The sequence below is a fragment of the Palaemon carinicauda genome, chromosome 1, assembly GCF_036898095.1.
Source record: "Palaemon carinicauda isolate YSFRI2023 chromosome 1, ASM3689809v2, whole genome shotgun sequence".
NCBI lineage: Eukaryota > Metazoa > Arthropoda > Malacostraca > Decapoda > Palaemonidae > Palaemon > Palaemon carinicauda.
The window spans coordinates 159255339-159276654 of NC_090725.1; the positions used below are offsets into that span (position 1 = coordinate 159255339).

The following is a 21316-nucleotide window of genomic DNA, read 5'->3' on the forward strand; positions in this document are numbered from 1 at the left end:
AGAAGCATCAAGGTCCATCAAGAGAACTTTAATTTCACAAAATCGAAACGCTAAACTACTTAGTTTAGCCTCAGGGAAACAAGAATTAGGAAGATGAAGTTTCTCATTACTCTGTTTACTGTCAAACACATCAGCCAAAAGGGTTGCCCTTTCCTTTGGACAGTGAGTGACAGAGATATCTGTTTTAAGTAAAGGAGGAACTGTTGCATCTACACCAAAGAGTGCAGATTTAAGGGTAATTCACCACGTATGTTCTGGGTTGTGCCAGAAAGGGTTTCTTTTATGGTTAAATTATATTCATTTTCTGTTGAAGCATAAACTTTCTAAGCAAAAGCTCTAAGCTGAGTAGTTATTCCAAGTCAAATCTGTTTTGTTACCCTTCCAAAGATGATAGGCCTCCTGCTTCTCCAAATAAGCACGTCTACTATCATTATTGAACCAGGGTTTGTCCTTCACTCGGTATCTTAGCACACGAAAAAGGATACGCCTATCAGTTACGTTGACTAGATTCTCATTCAAATGGACAATAGGGTCAACGCTACCATACAATTGAGACCAATTCAAGCACAAAAGATCACTCAAAATGCCATTCCAGTCGGCTTGAGATTTCACATAAATCTTACACGAGTATGATATATCAAGGACAGGCTGCTCAGTCTCCACTACTAATAAAATCAAGGCATGAACTAACCTTACTTGTTATAACGCCAGGGGAATTGGTATATGCGAGGTCCAAGCAGTTACAAGACCTGCGAGTAGCTTCACTTATGATTTGCTCACAGTCTGATTTAGAGGCAAAGTCTAAAGCTCTTAAGCCATGGCAGTCAGTATGAGAAAGAGAATTTAACCACTCCTTAGCCTATGGTGAGCACTGAAATCACCAACAAGGTCAAAATAGGCCTTCCTATCATCCTTTTGTATCTTAGCCATAATGGTAAGAAGACAATCAAAGATAGAATCATCCATGTCTGGATCCCGGTAGATTGAACACAAATAGAATTTGTTATGCCGGCCACAAACTTTTATTACCTATATCTCATGACATCCACATTCATGGCAGGACTTATGAGAAGCAGAATATTCAGTCCTAATATACACCGTCATTCCCCTGGCCCTAGGAATGGCATCGCGTTTCCACATTATTGGCTTCTTAATGGTGGGACAGTCCCTGATCAACAATTATTCCTCTATTTTGGTCATGTTGTAAATACAGAGGTAGTCTAACTGATATAATAGTTCCTCAATAGGATAGTAGAACTCAAGCCAGTCTATTGCTCCAGATTTGTTACCTATTATATGCACAGTGGTATATATGAATTTGTTTTTGGGTGACCTTGTTCTGCATTCTCTCTCTCGTGTGGGGGACAAATTGTGCAAAAAATTTTGTGAGGAGTGCACAGCTGCCTGGTATCTCTCTGGCAAATATGTTGCATGATCAAATTAAGGGGGCCGGCCGGCTATTGCCAATTTTTAATGACAGGACTTTGACATTCATGCCACTTAATACGGTGACTTAGGACATCTCCAAACTGCATAGGATTTCTGCCTCTGACCCTCGGTTTTGCGATGCCAGGGCCATTTATCCTGAAAATTATTGTTTTTCAAATTCTATCTGCTCCCTTGATAATTATTACTAAAATCTGGGATTACTACCCTATATAGAGCTCCAATAATATGAAGGGTTTTTTCCTAAAAGTAATTTTTTTTGCCATTAATGAATTTTTTCATCATGGTGAAAAAATAAACCCTAGAAATCAGGGGGAAAAAATGAAAAAAAAAAAATGGAAAAAGGGCTTCATTTCATTGTTTTATAATGTATTTTTAAGTTATATACCAAATTTCAATGCTTTATCTTGAAAACCAAGGGAAAAGATAGAATTTGAAGGTAAATAAGTATAGTTTTGAGATACGGGCATTTATAGATTTCTTGGTATTTTTACAGGGAAAATAATAATAAATCAGGATTATTATGAATTTTATGTTCTTTTTGGGTATTAATAAAAGAAAACAAAGTGATTTATCATAATTTAATCATAAATGAAGATCCTTTTGCTCAAAATCTTGCTTCCCCTCTCTCTCTCTCTCTCTCTCTCTCTCTCTCTCTCTACACAACTGATATTACCCTCTCCTGAACTCCTAACAGAGCAAATTTTCTTTTCAGCAAGATGGTGAAATTGTCTTTTCCTCTTTGAAATGAAATTCTTGCCGAAAATGAGAAAAACAAACGTAACAATGAGTGATTGTCAGAGGGCGTTCAAAGTTTTTCTTTGTATTTTATAAAGAAAATATTAATAAATCCTGATAATTATGAATTTTATATTCCTTTTTTGGATATTGATAAATGAAAACAAAGTTATTTACATAATTTACTTATAAACAAAGATTCTTTTGCTCAATATCTTACCCTCTTCTGAATGCTTATTAAGAGTGAATTTTCTTTTTCTTATGCTAGCAACATGTTGAAATTGTCTTTTCCTCTTTAAAATGGTGAAATTCTTTCCAAAAAATGAGAAAATCAAACGTAAAAATGAGTGAATGTCAGAGGTCAAACTCAGGCATTTACTCTCTCTCAGGTTTGTGGTATGACTGAAGGACGAAGGGTGTAATACTACATCGTATGCAACTCGTGGAAGTTATTCAGGTGCCATTGTTCACAATTTCTTTTACATTAAAATGTAATAATTATCAAAATTTACGATAACAGAAGAAATACTGCATTTTCTTGTAGGGAACAATGTTTATGCTTTATTGAGTTACTTTTACTAATTACCCTGTAACTATGAAAGTAAGAGGAATTTTGACAAAGTATTTTGTATACACATTCTCCATTGTCATATGAAGCTCAGTGATTTTTTTTTCAGGATTTTGTGTTTTTCTTCCTATATTCCATATATTGGCATTCCGGACGGCCCCCTTAAAATTATTAGCATAAAAGAGGTTTAAAAAGAGAAATACACTAGTGCTTTCAAGTGGATAGCCACTTCATTCATGTTTGTCTACAAATTTGGAAATAGCATGGCAGTTTGTATGTATTTATGTTTGCAACTTAACCAAGTACTGACAGTATTACGTTGAAAATACAATTTTTCATCTGATCGGCAAAGTTAAACAATGTTGGGTCTGGTCACTACTTGAATAAATGACTGCCTAGGAACACTAAATGCTCTTGGAAAAACATTGATATAGGTGTCCTCTTATCTTGTTCTGGATCCCTTAACATAAAAGGTAGATACCTTGTTAGGTATGAAAAAATCGAGATCTTTACACATTCCCTACCTTTACCATGATCTAGCAGGTGTGAACCAAAGTTTAGGTTCTATGTGAACCACAATGACTCTGACAGCCCGGCTAGGACACAAGAGAAATGATCCAAGGATCTGAGCTATGTGCTGGCAGTAGTTGAGAAAGCTGTCGTACCAATCAATCTGCTCAGGTGCCCATTTCAAAGGTGGTTCATCCAAAAACATTTGTTTTACAACTACGTAATCAACTGGGGACTTTATTACATTCTCAAAAGTAGGGCTTTCACAACAATATAAAAAACACACTTAACCATTATCTGGTATAAAAAATACTAGTTTGTTTATCTTTACTAGTGTCAGTCTAAGAATGTATCGATAACTAGATCTAATCGGGAATATATTGTTAAAATTTTTTGAAGTGTCTTATGAAAAGAATTTCCAATCTCACCATTTATAAGGTAAAGATCAATGCTTAATTTGATACTCAAGCATCTGGGATTAAACCTCTCATATGCTTAAGCCTATCGGTATTAAAAGGCCTGCAGTAATCAGGTCTACTTATAATTGTGATGTGGTTTTGCATACAGTATTCTAAAAGATTCAATATTTTTTTATCTTTGAAAAACTTTTCACTTAGAGATTTAACTGCTAAATGCATAATAAACTGCAAACACTATGTTTTAAGGTAACCTTGGAGAGCATATGATTATTTTGTCTTTTTAGCCTTCATTCATAGCTAAATCATTTTAAGACAGACTCTGTTGCAATTTCTATTTTCCTTTCTCCATATTAAGGAACCAGCTGGGTAATGCCATTTTTTAAGGGCAGGACTTTGACATTCATACCACTTAATAAGGTGACTTAGGACATCTCCAATGTGCATAGTTTTTTTCTTTTTTTTTTTGCCTCTGACCCTCGATTTTCCGACGCCAGGGTGATTCATACTAAAAATGAGTGTTTTTCAAATTCTATCTCCTCCCTTGATACTTAACATTAAGACCTGGGATTCCTACCCTACATAGACCTGATGTAGACCTCCAATAAAATAGTTTTTTTTTAAAGGGTTTTTTTTTTTGCTATAAATAAACTTCTTCATTATGGTAAAAATAAACCCTATATCTCAGGGAAAAACTAAGAAAAAAATATGAAACCAAAATGGAAAAAAAGGGCTGTATTCGATTGATTTATAATGTCTTTATGAGTTTTATATCAAATTTCAATGCTATATCTTTAAACTAGGGAGAAGATAGAATTTAAAGGTCAATAAGTAAAGTTTTGAGATATGGGAGTTCAAAGTTTTTCATTGTATTTTTACAAAGACAATATTAATAAATCATGAATATTATGATTTTCATGTTTCTTTTTGGATATTGATAAACAAAATCAATGTTATTTATCATAATTTAATAAACGGAGATCTTTGCCCAATATCTTGCTCTTTAGGTGAGACGGTTGCTCCATCCTCTCTCTCCTTCACTAACTCTGCTAATATTGACGATATTACTCACTTCTGAATTCTTATCAGAGTAAATTTTCTTCTTCCTCATGTTAGCAAGATTTTGAAATTGTCTTTTCCTCTTTGTCATGATGAAACTCTTGCCGAAACAAAGAAAAACAGACGTAAAAGCAAGTGAATATCAGAGGTCAAATTCAAATGTTTACTCTCTCTCAGGTTTGTGCCGGCACTGAAGGGTATAATCATAAAACTTCCTGTCTTGTGACTCATGGAATCTATATAGATGCCACTGCTCACAATTTGTTTATATCAAAATGTAATAATTATAAAAATTCACAATAACAGAAGAAATACTGCATTTTCTTGTAAGGATCAATGTTTTGGGGTTTATTGAGTTACTTTTACTTATTACCTTGTCACTATTAAAGTAAGAGGAATTTTGACAAAATATTTCATATGCATTCTCCATTGCCAAATGAAGCTCAGTGAATTTTTTTCAGGATTTTGCATTTTCTGTCCTATACACTCATATATTGGCATACCAGCCAAGCCACTTAAACATCTTTGAATGTCCTATTTTTCTTTTCCACCTTCATTCCACCACTCAATATCCTTCCTTATACTATCTCCACCAGAGCAATAGTATAGAGAAGGATGAAAGATATAAGGAGAAAAATGTGGAAGTAAGACTGAGTAGCTGAGGCAAAGAGGGCTGCTGACTGGAGGTGGGGTCAGGGGTTAAGTAGTTTGTATGAAGAGAATAAGAAAGTTTGGACAGAAGTAAGGAGAATAAGGAATGGTGGATCGAGAAGTGAAGAGACAGTGAAAGATTAAAATGGAAGGTTGTTGAAAGGAGATTAGGCACAAAACAAGGTGGGCTGGATATTTTGAAAGGTTACTGAATGTTGAGGATGATATGGAGACATATACAGTTACTGTTGCAGGTGTTGAGGTTCCAGTGATGGGAGATGGGAATGAGAGAGAGATTACAAGAGAGGAAGTGAGGAGAGTATGAGATGAAATGAGTGCAGGAAAAGCACCTTGTATGGATAGTGTGAGGGCTGATATTTCAAAGGAAGGGGGGTGTGACTGTGGTGGAAAGGTTATGTGCACGTATTAGTTCCACAATACAAAGGTAAGGGAGATGTGCATGAGTGTTGTAATTCTAGGGGTATTAGTTTGTTGAGCGTGGTTGGAAAAGTGTATGGTAAGGTGTTGATTGATAAGATTAAGGATAAAATGAAGGATGCAATCTTAGAAGTGCAGTTTGGCTTTAGAAGAGGTAGGGGTTGTATAGTTAGGCAGATATGCGAGAATTATTTAGCGAAAGCTGAGGAGGTATATTTTGCATTATGGATTTGGAGAAATCTTATGATAAAGAGCTGATATGGATGCAACGTGGAATGTGATGAGGATATATGAAATTGGGGGAAGATTGTTGTAAGCAGTGAAGAGTTTATACATAGGCAGTAAAGCATGTGTTAGGATAGGGAATGAAGTGAGTTAGTGGTTTCCAGTAAGAGTGGGCAGAGATAGAGATGTGTGACGTCTCCATGGTCGTTCAATTTACTTGTTTTTGGAACTGCAAGAGAAGTGAATGCTTGAATGCTTGGTTGAGGATTGAAACTGATAGTTGAGAGTGATTATAATGGGAGCAGAATCAGCTATTGTTTGCAGATGATACTGTATTGGCTGCAGACTCGGAGGAGAAGCTGTGTCGATTAGTGACAGTTTGGAAGATTGTGCGAGAGAAGGAATTTGCATGTTAATGTAGATAAGAGTAAAGTTGTGAGATGCACATGTCATGTTGAATGGAGAGTTACTGGAGGAAGTAGGTCAGTTTAGGTAGTTTGGTTCTGCTGTTGCTGCAAATGGTGGAGTGGAAGCATATGGATGTCAGAGTGAGTGAATGATGTGAAGTGTTGGGGGCAGTAAAGGTGGTGGTAAAGAATAGAGGGTTAGGGATGAATGTAGAGAGAGTTCTGTATGATAAGTGATTGTACCAACTGTGATGTATGGATCGGAGTTGTGGGGAATGAAAGTGACGAGAGAAAAATTGAATGTGTTCGAGATGAAGCACCTGAGGAGTATGGCTAGTGTATCTTGATTTGATAGGGTTAGAAATGATGTAGTAAGATTGAGAATGAGTGTGAAGAATAAATCAGCAGCTAGAATGGATATAAATGTGTTGAGGTGGTTGGGTTTGGCCATGTAGAGTGTATGGAAAGTCATCTGCTGAAGAAGGTGATGAATGCAAGAGTTGATGGAAGGAGTGCAAGAGGAGGGTCAAGGTTTGGGTAGATGTATGGAGTGAAGAAAGCCATAAATGACAGGAGGGAGGATGTAAGAGTGGCAAAAGAGCGTGCTAAAAATAGAAATGAATGTCGAGTGATTGTGACACAGTTCCAATAGGTCCTGCTGCCATCTCTGACCACTGAGGTAGTAGCAGTAGAGGAATCTGCATATGAAGCTTCCTTTGTGGTGGAAGACGGGGGATGGTGGGGTGTTACAACCTTCCAGTAACAACCATACTCAGCCGAGTCCCTCGTCAGGCAAGGAAAAACTAAGAGGGAAAAAATCCACTTATTGTTTCTTTGGAGGTTGGCTACCTCCCAAAATAAGAGGAAAGTGCCCTGTAGATAGATGGATACTAGATATGGTTGTACGGATTCTATCTGAAAATAGTATTTTTTTCCATTAAAAGATGTTCAGCACATTCTGAAGATACTATAAACTTTATGATGGATTTGAAATTCTAATTTCACCTCTGTCCAAAATTGCAGTCTTTTCTAATTTAAGGTTCGGTGACAAACTTGCCAAAAATTAGATTCAGATCTTATAAAAGTTTTGAAGACTAAGGTTCTAGAATGGCCTCTAAAAGACTGATGATTGATGTGCCAAGAGTACTGCCTTCAATTCTGACAGGTTGATGAGAAAGCTCTTTTCTTCCTTAGACCATCACCTCCAGGCTATCTGATTTCCTAGGTGCGCTTTCCATCGCTCTTTTCATGCATCTGTGAAGAGCAACAATTATGGAGGTCACCCCAAAATTGTTTCCTTGACGGAGATCTCGTCCTTTAGTCACCTGGTAAGATAATTCTGAACCTTTTTGGGATTCTGGAACCAGGTGGTGAGCTGGGGTCGGTGACTGCTGTCAAGAATCTCTTTGAATACCAATGAAGGGACTGCTGCTGGAGACACTCATGTGGAATAAGCTTCTTCAATGATGTTGGGACATAAAATGTTGCACTACCCTCCTGAGTCTGCTGATACGATCACCTGATGGAAAAACTCTCTTTACTATGGGATATATCAGCATTTCCAGGTAATTCATCCTATGCTTGGATACAAGGTTGAACTTCTATAATCATACCACGATCTCAAGATCGTGGCAAAAGGAGTGAAGTTTGTCCCAATGTTGAAGGAGCTGTTTTCTGGAAGGTGGACAGGATCACCCAATCATCTAAGTACCTCAGTAGCATATGCTCTTGGCATGCGCCTAATCCGTAATTAATATAAACACACAAGTGAACACGGGGGGGGGGGGGGGGGGGGTGACAGTCCAGAACACAAGATTAAACTGAAAAAAAATTCACCACAAGGACAAGACAGAGGAACTTCCTTGAATACTGATGGACTGGTATAAAAAAGTTTGCATCTTTCAGGTCTAGAGAAAGCATAAAGTTGTTCCTCTTGATAGCCGCTTGTAGTGTGTGTGCCATCTACAATTTGAACAGAGTTTATAGGACGTACTTGTTTAAGAGGGTGAGGTTGTTGACCACTGTTCAGGCCCAGTTTCCTACTCCACCAGAAATAGGTGACTGTAAAAGCCTGGAGATCCATGTTTGAGCATGTAGAATGGCATTGGCTTACACCTTTGACTGGAGGGTGAAATATTTCTCAAACTTTGGATGGTATGACAATAATGTCGGAGTCTATATGATGGAAAGACAAGAGCCAATAAATGGGATACTGTATCCATCCCTTGGGACAGTGCGATTACCACTTTGCCCAATGGCTTAATAGAGATTGCTCCCTCATGACTGCAAGTGGGAAGTGTCTGTCCTATTATTTTCTGGCTCCTCTTCTACCTCGTCTCCTTCTGAGCAGACCAAAGTAGGGTTGAGAGGGTTGACTCATATCTGGGCTTTTACAAGAAAGAGGTACAAAGAGGGCTGATTTTGCAAAGTTTGGGGTTCTTTATACCCTTGAAGGGGACAGCTCAGTTGAAAATAAATTCTGTTGATGATTTCCCGTCTTTCTCCACTGTCTTTTCAACTTTTCTGGGATGGAGGAGGGCTGGGGTTCTAAGAACGACTTTCTCCCTCTGAGAACCCAGTTGGACCACTGGTTGGCTGACTGGTGAGCTATGGAAGCGGCTTCAATGTTGGCTCTGACCCGAGTCTTTCCATCGATGCCTTTGGTGTCAGGATTGTAAATGAGGGGAATGCCTGGCTTTCACAGGAGCATATTAGATCTTATTAGAAGGACTAACTCTGAGAGAATTACTTCTCACAGAGACTTACTTATCTGCATTCTTAATTGATTTGAGAGCTAGCTCAGATTAGTTAGTTTCAATGTGGGTTTTGAGTTACAAGCTGTGAATTGAGGTTTGTCACTACTTGACCAGTGGCCTGGAAGCTTCCCCTAAGCAGTTCATTGCCTTCTGATGGGAAGAACTTTCCAGAAGGTTGATTCAGACTCGAGGTTCTACTGGAGCAGGCTCTGAATTGGATTTAAATCTCTCGACTCGTCTCCTAACAGTGGTACAGTATGTGGAAGTTAGTATGATACTGTACTCGGATTTTCAAGGTTCAACCTGTTGCTTTCATAGCAATTCTGATGAGGTGGTGGCCAGGGCCAAAGGATTCTCTTGTCTAGCAGCTCTGGAGGTACCCTTTTCCCATGTTGACTAGTAATATACCCGTACTGCTGAAGGGTAACAAATTCACTCTGGAAGGACCTATGGATTGTGTTGTCCTTGGGTTGCCTTTCTAAGGTTGTGGAACTACTATGGTCAGGAGAGTGGAAGATCGCTTGCTAACAGGCGAGTTTTTTTTAATAGGTAATTGCTTTAAGGCTTTGGGGAATAAGTGGATTCTGGCACTAGTGTCTTTCCTGATGAGGATGAAAACCCAGGTGAGTACTTGTGGCCAAAGGTGAGCACAAGGGTGTACATGGTCAGGAGCATGTGCTTCTGTTCTTATGAGCAGTTTAGCAGGTGGTGAGTTCTTGTGAAAAAGAGCAACTTCCTCTACCTCCTCTTGCCATATTGTAACCACTGCAGTGACAACCATTAATTAGAAACATTACAGGGGGAAGACCTTAAGGAGTCATGCTTCTTGTAAGAAGGACACAAGGAATGGTGGTAGGGTGTTTTTGACCAGCAATTACAAGGTAGAAACGCATTCTCTAAACATAAATTGCACCCTACAAATAAAAAGAGAAAAAGATTATACCAGCCAAGTTAGAGACACCATCAGTACGTCTGTACTGCTTGGTGGCTGACATCAAAGTGGCTTTCCTGTCTTCTGGCAGGGGGCAGGGATTCCCCGCCAGTAACTACTGAAACTTCGTTATAATTTTTAACATACGAGTTTCAAGCTTCACTGAAATCAAACTCAAACAGCTTTTTCTTATCAAGATTGTCAGGTTTTAGGTGTTGTAATTGCTGCGGGAGATGTAGTATACATGAGAATAGTATTAGTTTTTCCTTGTGAAAATACATAGCACTGGTTGATATATAAAAGTGTTTAGTTTGAGAGTAAGGTTGTATTTGGGAACACAACCTGGAGGCTTAAGAGTATAACACACTTTATATGGTGATGGTTGGTTACCATTGCCATGGTACTAAGCTAAGAAGTGAGTGATGTACTTGAGATATTTATTATTTTAGGACTACACTACATTTCCTTTCTCTTTCCTTCACTGACTCAATTTCATCAGTAGAAGTCAGCATTATGAATATTAAGGAAATTTCACAGAAATAAACAGAATTCTAACAATAAACACTAATATTCCTATACTCACTAGACATTTACATATTTTATATAGGTGTCGACCCTCCTCCCAACTGATTAATAGTGTCAAGAGGATAGGGATTTAGTTATAACTTTTGAGACTAAATAGAAAAAAACACACACACTGTAAACAATTAGAAGTTATTGCTCTAAGTTATGCTCAAGGCATAAGTGTATTGAAAGTAAAGAAAATAAGAATATTTAGTTTTAGGCTAAACATCAATATAGAACTGGGATTTGAATACAGAAATAATAAATTTTACTGTCAAAATTCCATTACAGAAGAAACTGAAAGGTAATTGTAGTTTCTAGGAAAACTTTTTACTTTGCTTATCTCTTTGTATTAATGTCATAAAAGTTTTATGCACATCATTAATAAGAATGTCATATTTATAGAATATCTACAATACTACGGATGAAAAAAAGGAATGGAAGATAGATTACATAGACTGTACATCAAACTGGAATCTAATCTAATTCCCAGGCCTCTAGGTGCCACTGTGATAAAACTTGGAATAGATAAATCTTGCAAATAGAGAGGAAAAAATCTAATATTACCTTCACAAAAAAGCGTTAATGTATTGGATTCCAAATTAATGCTTGTCTTAATGAGGCACATTTGAGGAAGTCTCTTTTGAGTCATTGTCACACCGGCGTCAGTGACTACCATCCACTTGCGATCATATCGTAGACCTTCAGAAGCAATCTTCCACTTTTGAACTGATACACCACAACATGACTTCACTGGATAAACAATAATATCTGTTAGTGTTAATTTAGATTCTTTGTTATCAGTACTATTGCAACTGTGATTTTTGCCGTGACCAGTATTCCCTTTCTGCTTCTGTTTTCCTTGACCACTACTGCTACTCCTCTGTGTTCTCGGTGATTTGCTACCACTGGTTGGTTTTAAAGTTGGTGACTGGAATTTCTTTGACATCCATGATGTATCAAATCTAAGTGGACCATCTACGAAACATTCAGCAATCATGCGCAGCAACTGGTCTGCATCTTTGTAGGTGCTCATATATCCATAGCTGATGCGTACTGACCCTGTTGGCTGGCCATCAACCAAGTCATGGGTATCTCCACACACATGTCCAGCCTAATACAGCGGTAAATAGCATAAGTGTAAATAAGATATTCATTAAATCTAGCATTGCTTGGTTATTCTAAAATACAACACTTTATCAATGTTATGGACTGACTACAAAATATTATAAATTTATTTTGTAAATTTTTATAAGCAGTGAGAGTCTTCTAAACAACATGGATATTCAAAAGATGATAGACACTATAAAAAAAAGCGCACACTAAAAATATAAAATTATTGAAATCATTCCTAAGAATAGACAAAGCTCTCTGAAAAGGAATTTGAAATGTACGCGTATGTATCATGAAAAGGATGACTGATCAACATTCAATGTTACTGATGCAAGAGTAAAAGCCTTACTGTAAGAGTAAAAATTATTATAATCTCATTACTAGATACTTTGCTTCAAGCAACGACAGGCTTCACCAAATAAGTTAACGGAGCATAGTGTAAAAGGATATGGTAGTTTCATATTCTATAATGTATTTAACATGGCTTGTCTCAAAATGGCATACCTGAAACTGGCGTTTTAGCTTGTCCTCAGAAATCTCAAGATAGGTTTGGCAGGCACCTGGATTGCATAAACATCCTGTCCGTAAGTGTATATTATACAATGAAGCCATCTTTTCCACCTATTATACAGAGAAGAATATATTACATCAACATAAGGTTTACATAAAATATTTAGAAACCTAATAACCATTTATAAGTATTGCAGCAAAACAAATGAGATATTTCTCAATTTTACAGGGTTTACCAAAAGGATTTGTTCACAGATAAGAATAACATTTTAGCAAAGAAAAGTTCAAGTAGCACATTAGGTTATAAAATACCAATGGGAACATCAAATTTCAATGGCAGAAAACAATACTTGTAGAACCGCAGGATGTTGCAAGTAACCTTTAATACTGCCTACAGTGAGCTATGCAAAACACTGTGTAGCCAGCCAGCTACCCTCTAGAAAGTTTTCAAATGTTACCAAGACTAGTAGGTGCAAGGTGATAATAGTTTAAGTGTGCATTTTCAATAACCTTTAGAAATGTGCAATACTGCATTAATATCAATGTATTACAACGAAAAAATTCTAATGCCTATGTACTATAAGTGGTATGATACTGTAATAATACTGAAAACAGTGGTATCAACAGCATACAGTAATACCTCAAGATATGAAATTAATTGATTCCGGAGTGGCTTTCCTACCATGATTTTTTTTTTATGATGAGTCACGTTTCACATGTAAATCGCCTAATTCATTTCAAGCTGTACAAAAACCCCAAACTAATTTTCATAATAAGGATAAACTGTACTAAACATAATGAAATACAACCATTTAGATTGTTCAATACATATCTTAACCATTAATAACCTGTAAATGAAATGTATAATTAGAACAGACAGTACAGAAATGTAATAATAAATGGAAAATACAGTAACAAAAATGTGGAATCTTACCTTTGGAGTGAGGCGATGTCCAAAAGCAAAACTGGCAGAGGAGGACAAACGGCAGAAAACATTAACAAGCGGCAGAAAACATGAACACTCAACTTTACGAAATACATTAACAATGTCAGAAAACATTAACATCTAACTTTGCAAAATATTAACAAATGGCAGAAAATATTAAATTGGGCGAAAAATTTAAAATGAAATTTCTTTTTTTTTTTTTTTTTTTGCCTTTTCCTATTTTCTTTTTACTTTAGGTTTTATAGAATATATAGAATATATATAATGTAATCATTTTCTACCTCACTCATTTTCTGTTTTTTTTTTATAACTTCGAGCTTCCTCTTGGAGTACTAAAGGCCTATTTTAAAATTACTTATCCAAGGAAGCTCGTTTCTGACTGCTTCATAAAACATTCTTGAAATGGCTCAGGCAAATGTTATTTAAATGCACTAGAGCACGACCTGTGTAAACCCTTTTTGGGAGCCTCTTTTCTACAAGACCTGCCATTTTATAATAGCAAGCTAGAACCTCCTTAATTTCCTCATTCTCCTCCTCGCCACTAGAGAACTGTTCTTGAACAACGTTCACTTTCAGCTGCAACTCATTCAGGTCGTCCGCCGTAATCTCCTCATGGTGCTCATCGAGAAACTCATTAATGTCGTCCTCATCGACTTCCAGACCATGGACCTCCTGAGTGTAACGATCTCGGCAATCTCAGATTGAGCAACAGGTTCAGGATAGTCAACTTTTTTGGCTTCGTCTTCAGCTAGGGCTACGTGGAGGTCCTCAAAGTCTCGTGCGGAGACGGCATCATGACACAACTTCCACGAAGAGTTCAAGAGGCAGTTCAAAACCTCCTGCCAAGCTATATCGATGATATATCGATGAGTCTGGGGCACATCACAACATCGAAATGCTCCTTCCCAAATTCAAGCAGGATGAGATTTGTGCTAATAGTGATTTCGGAACATCTCTTGGAAATCACTTGCTGGTCCATAGGATGGAGGAGAGGGGTGGTGTTAGGCAGAAGATAAAGAACCTTGATGAACAAATAATCTAGAAGGCTATCATCCTCAAGTCCTGGAGGGTGAGCAGGGGCATTGTCCAACACCAGCAAGCATTTCAGAGGGAGGCGCTTCTTTTTCAAATATTTTTTCACAGTCGGGCCAAAACAAAGATTTACCCACTTGGTGAACAAGAGTCTTGTTGAACCCAGGCTATCACATTAGCCATCCACATCACCAGAAGCTTCTCCTTAATGGGGTTGGCCGGTTAATGTCGTTTTTTTAGGACAGGACTTGGACAATCTTAGCACTTATTGAGGTGACTTAGGGCATTTCCAAACTGCATATGATTTTTGCCTCAGACCTTTGGTTTTCGACGCCAGGGTGATTTATCCTGAAAATGAGTGTTTTCAAATTCTATCTCCTCCCTTGATAATTAATATTAAGACCTGGGATTACTATCTTATATAGATAGACCTGATGTAGACCTCAATCAAATGATTTTTTTTCTAAAAGTAATTTTTTGTTAGATGTCAATTTTTTCATTATGTAAAAAATAAACCTTAAAAATCAGGGGAACAAATTAAGAAAAAAAAATGAAACAAAAATTGGAAAAAGGGCAACATTTGATTATTTCATAATGTCTTTCTAAGTTATATACCAAATTTTAATGCTATATCTTTAAAATATGGGAGAAGATAGAATTTGAAGGTCAATAAGTATAGTTTTGAGTTACGTTCGTTCAAAGTTTTCCTTTGTGTTTTTACAAAGACAAAATTAATAAATCATGATTATTATGAATTTTGTTCTTTTTTTGGATATTAATAAACCAAAACAATGTTATTTATCATAGTTTAATCATAAATGAAGATCCCTTTGTTCAATATCTTGCTTCTTTAGGCTCCTGTCAGCGAAGGCGGCCGCTCCTCCATCAACACAACTCTCTCTCTCTCCGTCACTAACTCAGCTAATTTCGCTGATATTAACCACTTCTGAACTATTATTAGAGCCAGTTTTCTTCTCCCTTATGTTAGCGAGATGTTGAAATTGTATTTTCCTTTTTGGCATGATGAAATTCTTACCAAACCAAGAAAAAAATAGACTTAAAAAATGATTGAATGTTACATGTCAAACTCAAACTGAGGTTTGTACTACCACTGATGGCCGAAGTATGTAATACTTCATCTTGTGACTAATGGAATCTATATAGATGCCATTGCTCACAATTTTTTTATTAAATGTTATGATTATCTTTTGCTATGATGTACGTTCCTAAAATGCCCAGTTTCATCACAGTTGAAAAATTGCTGGGGACTGTAGCCTTCATTTCTCCATTGATAGTTAACAAGTCGAACGTCTTAACTAAGGCTTTGGCCACTTTCGTGTCTGAGCTGGCAGCGTCCCCAAGCCGCACGACAGAATGAATGCCAGACCGTCTCTTGAAACCTTGAACTCTGGGGTGCCTGCATCGATGCCACTTCTCCTTCGTCGTCTTCGGCCTGAGCACGCATGAGATCACTGAAAAAGGATCTGGCCTTGCGGCAGATTGTTGTCTCTGTAATCGTGTCTCCAGCGATTCCCTTGTCCTTATTCCAAAGGGGAAGCAGACTCTCCATCTCATCATGGACATGGCTTTTCTTGCTGGAGAAAAGTCATGCCCTTACAAGGGCTAATAACGAACGAGTTGAATAACATAACATGATACAGTACAGTAACTAAAAGTACGAAAGCGAAATCATCAACATGAATTCAATGTCAGCGATGGTGCTGCCGAAACGAAATGGTCAAGGAACACCAATGCATAGATGCGGGATGGGATTGAGATAGATGCTGACCAATAGGAGAGCTGGAGCTTATGGGGGTAACTAGCATCACAGTAGGGAGATAACAAATGAGAGCACGGGAGGATGATGGCGAGTTTACAGCTGGTGGTGTGCTAATTTTGAAATTAGTTTTGGCAGCCGGACAAATTTTGTAACTTACCTGGTTTCGTATCATGAAATTCTTTTCGCAATATGAGTCAGAAAAATCTTCGCATCTTGTTTCGCATCATGAAATTTTTGTATCACAAGGTATCACTGTAACTTGATAAAGCTAAAAAAGCATATTTATTATTTTCATATTTCAGGAGTCTAGATACACTGGCTCAAGGGAACATATTTTTAACAGAAGAAATAACTTATAAAATATATGTATTTTATATTAAAAAGAAGCAGTTGTAGGAAATACAAGACCATCCTGATCCTCATACATCAAGAGTAATCAAGATAGTGTTCTTAATTCGAGTACATTGAACTGAAAATAGCAATTAGGAAATCAGTATGGCTATGACATAAAATGTAGCAGCAATGGATAAGCCTATACCTAACAACAGACAGCAACAGTGAATGTAAATCAAAGAATTTAACCAGATTTTCAAATTATGTGTAGTTCTATCAAAGAAAAATATGATACTTGAGGAGGTAGCCAAACTTCAGAAGTTCAATTAAAAGAATGACTACTATAGTTAAAGAAAGAACAAGGAAATCTAACACCCTTTACTATGAACCGACACCAATTAGCTTAACAATTGTAAACTAGTTGCTCTCATATGATAACTTGCAAATACAGAAAGATAAAAATGTTAATACCAAATACATACACAAGGGGCAAAATGCACCAATAGAATAAAATGTTATAACTAAGAAGTCCTATCTAATTATTCTTTTCCGTATTTTATGCTAGAACCATATACAGCATCTACTGTAGTACCAAACAGACTGAATTTCTCATTGAGAAACTTACACAAAAATGAAGATTAAGAAGTTCAATTAAAAAAATAACTTTGTTATTCTTCAATTCCTGCTAGTATCACTTCACCCAATGTGCAGCTTTCTTTATAAAAAAAAAAAAAAAAAAAAAAAAAACAGTCTTTTACAATATCCTTGGCAAAAACCAACTTGGTATGCGACTGACCTGCTCCCAAAAGAAATATTCATAGAAAAGTTAAGGGATATAGATCAACTTCTAATATCATGAACCCACATATTCAAGTTGTTCATCTGACCAGAACCCAATTCTCTGTGAGCTACTGCCACTAGACCCTTAATATGGAATGGCAAATAATTCTTGGAGATTCTAATCCCAAAAAACAAATAAGAGGAAGAAAGGGGCGCTCTTGTTTCCATGAACTCACCTACTAGACTGCTCAAAAGATCAGAAACACATGCTCCTGACCATGCACACCCTTGCCTGCACCCCTGGCCACAAGTACTGACCTGGGGTTTCACCCTCATAAGGAAAGACAACTGCCAGAACCCACTTGTTCCTCAAAGCCTTAAAGCAATTACTTGTTCGAAAGAACTCGCCTGTTGATGAGTGATCTCCCATCCATGATCAGCCTCAACCTGACTGAAGGGGTTCTGCAACATTAGAAAGGTAACCCAATGACGACATAGTCCATAGGTCCTCCCAGAGTGAACTTGCTATCCCCTCAGTGGTACAGATATTTGTAACCCAATGACAACACAGTTCATAGGTCCTCCCAGAGTGAACTCGCTAGCCCCTCAGTGGTACAGATATTTGACCAGTTATCAAAGGCTCATGCAGGATCAAAGGGCACTTCCAGACCTGCTATGTAAGAGAAACACTTGGCCATGGCCTCCTCTTCATTAGAATTCTGGCCAGCACAAATAAGGGCATTATATCAAAATTTTTAACAAGGTTAGGTAACTGATTAGTCGTATACAAATCAAAATGTCTTAAGATATCGAAGCTGTAGAGACAGAAAAAAAAGACAAATTTGGAAGCAATTTGAAATTTGTCTAACTATACAGTTGTACCTGATAGCAGGAGAGACTCACAGTCCATCCAAATATCAAATGCCCATGCACTACATCTAGCTATATGAGTCTGACCATCATATTCTCCCAGATAATAAGTTTTCTTGGCCCTCTACATGGTCAATATCAAGTTCCAAGAGAGGCTATCAATAATTTGTGTTACAGATAAAGGAATGGGAAGGGTTCCTGAGCCCATAATCGGCTAAGGAGCCAAAAACGGGATCTAGAGCGGAGAAAGTATTTTGATTGATGTACATAGTGCTGTAGTTTAAGTACATCATCCGCCGTTATAGCCAAAACCGTTATAGCCAAACCCGTTATATATCATTGGATTACCATAATTTTAATATATGTTATTTGTACTATTACTCTGGTGATTCTATATAAATTTCACTGGAATTGGGAAAAAATTACTCTTTTATGAATAAAAATATACATTTTTTCTTTCTTTTCTCTTTTTTTTTTTTTTTTTGAAAAATACTGCCTTGTGTTAAATCATTGCTATGAATGATGCTGATTGGTGTGAAAAAATTACTTAGGAATTTTCTTTATCTTTTTATTTTATTTTATTGATATTTATATAACCTTGAAAATTAAATTCCTCTGACCAAATTATTGCATTTTTATTTTTATTTCCAATGATGTCCTTGGATTTGAAATATCTTAGTAAATTATGGCGATAATCACAAATTTGGAAGTAATGTGTATTTTTCCCAATGATACAAACCTGCAGCTATTTATAGGGGATATTACTTTCGACATAGCTGAAAGACGTGCCATAAAGCTTTTCGTGAAGGATAACTACCCCAACTGCTAGTTAGCAGGAGGGGTGACGGGGGTATCCGGCTACCCCTCTCACTCATGCACATAGGCTGAGCACCCACTTTGCTTGCTGGCAGGAATTTATGGGGGATAAGTGCTGGCAGACCAATCTGTATAAAAAGCTCCAGGTTTGTATCGTCAGGAAAAATACAAATTACTTCCACATTTGTCATTTGTTCCATCACTCTATACAAACCCTCATTATTTATAGGAGATGACTTACTCCTTAGAAGGGTGGAAATCTGTGCCAACGGACATGTGGCATTTGCCCAGGAACCCTTACACCTTGCTAAAAATGTCGTTCTTAGCACGATTAGCGGCCTCTGCAAGCTATGTGCTCGTGATACTAGCATCGTGACTGGTCTAGGTATGAGTTCTCTGAGTTAGGAACCTTTAAGAGTACCATAAACTTTAGCTAATCCCCCCTAGCAAGAGGTATTAGGAACACAACAAGTAATACTTCTATACCAGGTTACACAAGAGAAATGATTCTACATGCAGACAGCGGAGGCCAAGTTTGCAGAATACCGTTGGTGCTGTTAACCTACATCATAGAAGATGAAAGAAAGAAAGAGCCAGTCATTCTTTTTCATTCATCCCAAACATAATCATGGTTAAACTCTGTCCTCCCTCATCTGCTACTTTTCCATCAAGGAGCCTGAGGTTTACAACCATTTATTGTATAGCCACCTCAAGATCCAAGAAGAACGTCTCCATGTTCCTGTGGCTAACTTGTTCCAGGAGCTGAGGATGGAACTGTAGTCTACCTTTAGGAGGAACTGACTGTAGAGGCTCAGAGAGCCCTCAATGAAACCCTTCGTTCTGTCAAAGGCCATAACACCTGAGACGGGCGTTCGACTGGATGTTCGAAAATTGGCCTTGCACTTCCACAGGTGGGAGGAAGGGAGAAGTGTATTCTCTTATAGTTGAGTTGCAATTCTCTGTCTTTGTTGGAAAGAGAGGTGTATTCCAAACTTGTACGAGGGGACCCGTCAAGGGGCAACCTTTTCAAGGATGAGAAAACAAGGAGTTATATCTTGGCAAAAGAACATCCATAATGTCCTTAGTATCCCTTTCCCAGCCACTATCAAGAGGCATCTTTTCTTGGTGATACAGGGGACAAGAAAGTCCATCTCTGCAGTTGAGCAACTGCAATGGGAGAAGTAGCACTTCTACAATACCAATCACAGTGTTCCCAGGTGATCACCCGGCAAAGAACTGACCAAACCCAATGTTGCTTGTCTTCCTGATTAGAAGACATGGGGTTTTGATATGACGAACTCTGACTGCGGAAAGGCATCATCGTTAGAGGATTGAAGGACAAGACCGAGGTCAAGCTAAAGGTAGGCCTGGCGGAGAATATGCGAGGACGTCTCCGCAACTCACGAAGTTCTTTCATTAAGTGAAGATGATGACTTGAAAGGTAACCATGTACAACAAGTGACCAAAAGGAAAACACAAGGAGCAAAAGAGGCGACCTAGTCCCTTAGAAACACGATCTGATGAAAACTTCTGTAAGAGATAAACATTTGAGAGTGCTGAGGCTATCAGGCGTGCCGATGAATGCATCGGGAAACCGATAGCACTGCTAGTGTGAAAATGTGTTCTCAGAGGCTCAGTGGCAAGTCAGGTATCAAGTGCCAACGTTTACACTTGTGCTTTAGCCCTCTCCTCGAAGGTGAATGCTGGGTTAGGTTCCAGAGCGAAGTGTACTAAATTCCCTCAACTGCATGTCATGGCAAGCACTACTGGAGTATTGGCATACGTAGAAGGTAACCTGGACCCTTCTTTAAGTTCTGTGTCAACTGGATGAGGAAAATCGCTCTGATACTCTAAGGCGATCAAAAAAGCTAAAGCAGTAGAGCGCTCTGCGTAAGACGAAGAGAGCAACAGGGGTATTGCTGAGAAGCAGAGTGCATGCTTGTAGTGACGATCGCAGCCAGAATAGATCTGCGATCCTTACCAGAAAAGATTTCTGTGAGTGAAGTAGGAGAAACACATCCCAAGGGTCAAGGCTTCTGAGAATTTGCAGTGCTGTCAGTGATTCTACCCACAAGTAGGAAGAGTTGTCTGAGGTTGTTGAAAACCAGAAACCTGGAGGAGACCTGATAAGCGATTGGGCGCTGATGGGCAATGGCGAGCTGACAGGGGATATGGTGATGGCGAATCGAATGCCCGAAGCATTGGCGAAGGCCTAGAGGATGTCAAGCGCCTGTAACCTGGCAGACTATGAGCTAGGGCTGACAGACAGACTGCCAAAGACAATCTCGCGGTGGCGAGAGGTGAGGACAAGGGTGAAAGTCACGGGGTGACGAGTGACAATCATGTGACATACTCCTGCCCATGCAGCTGGAATAAAACACTCACTCCAAGGTAAGAGGCGAACAGCTGACGAGTGACGAGCACGAG

At 38.0% G+C, this 21316-nt stretch overlaps 1 protein-coding gene across 1 annotated transcript in view; it reads right to left on the reverse strand.

Annotated features, from left to right (window-relative positions):
• The window catches only part of mal (maroon-like), a 594674-nt gene that overhangs the window by 93044 nt on the left and 480314 nt on the right, over positions 1-21316 (reverse strand). The window contains exons 8-9 of the mRNA XM_068386135.1: positions 12327-12443; positions 11277-11823 (exon numbers count right to left, since the gene is read on the reverse strand). Coding sequence (XP_068242236.1) covers positions 11277-11823; positions 12327-12443 — 664 coding nt within the window. The remainder of the gene's footprint in view (positions 1-11276; positions 11824-12326; positions 12444-21316) is intronic.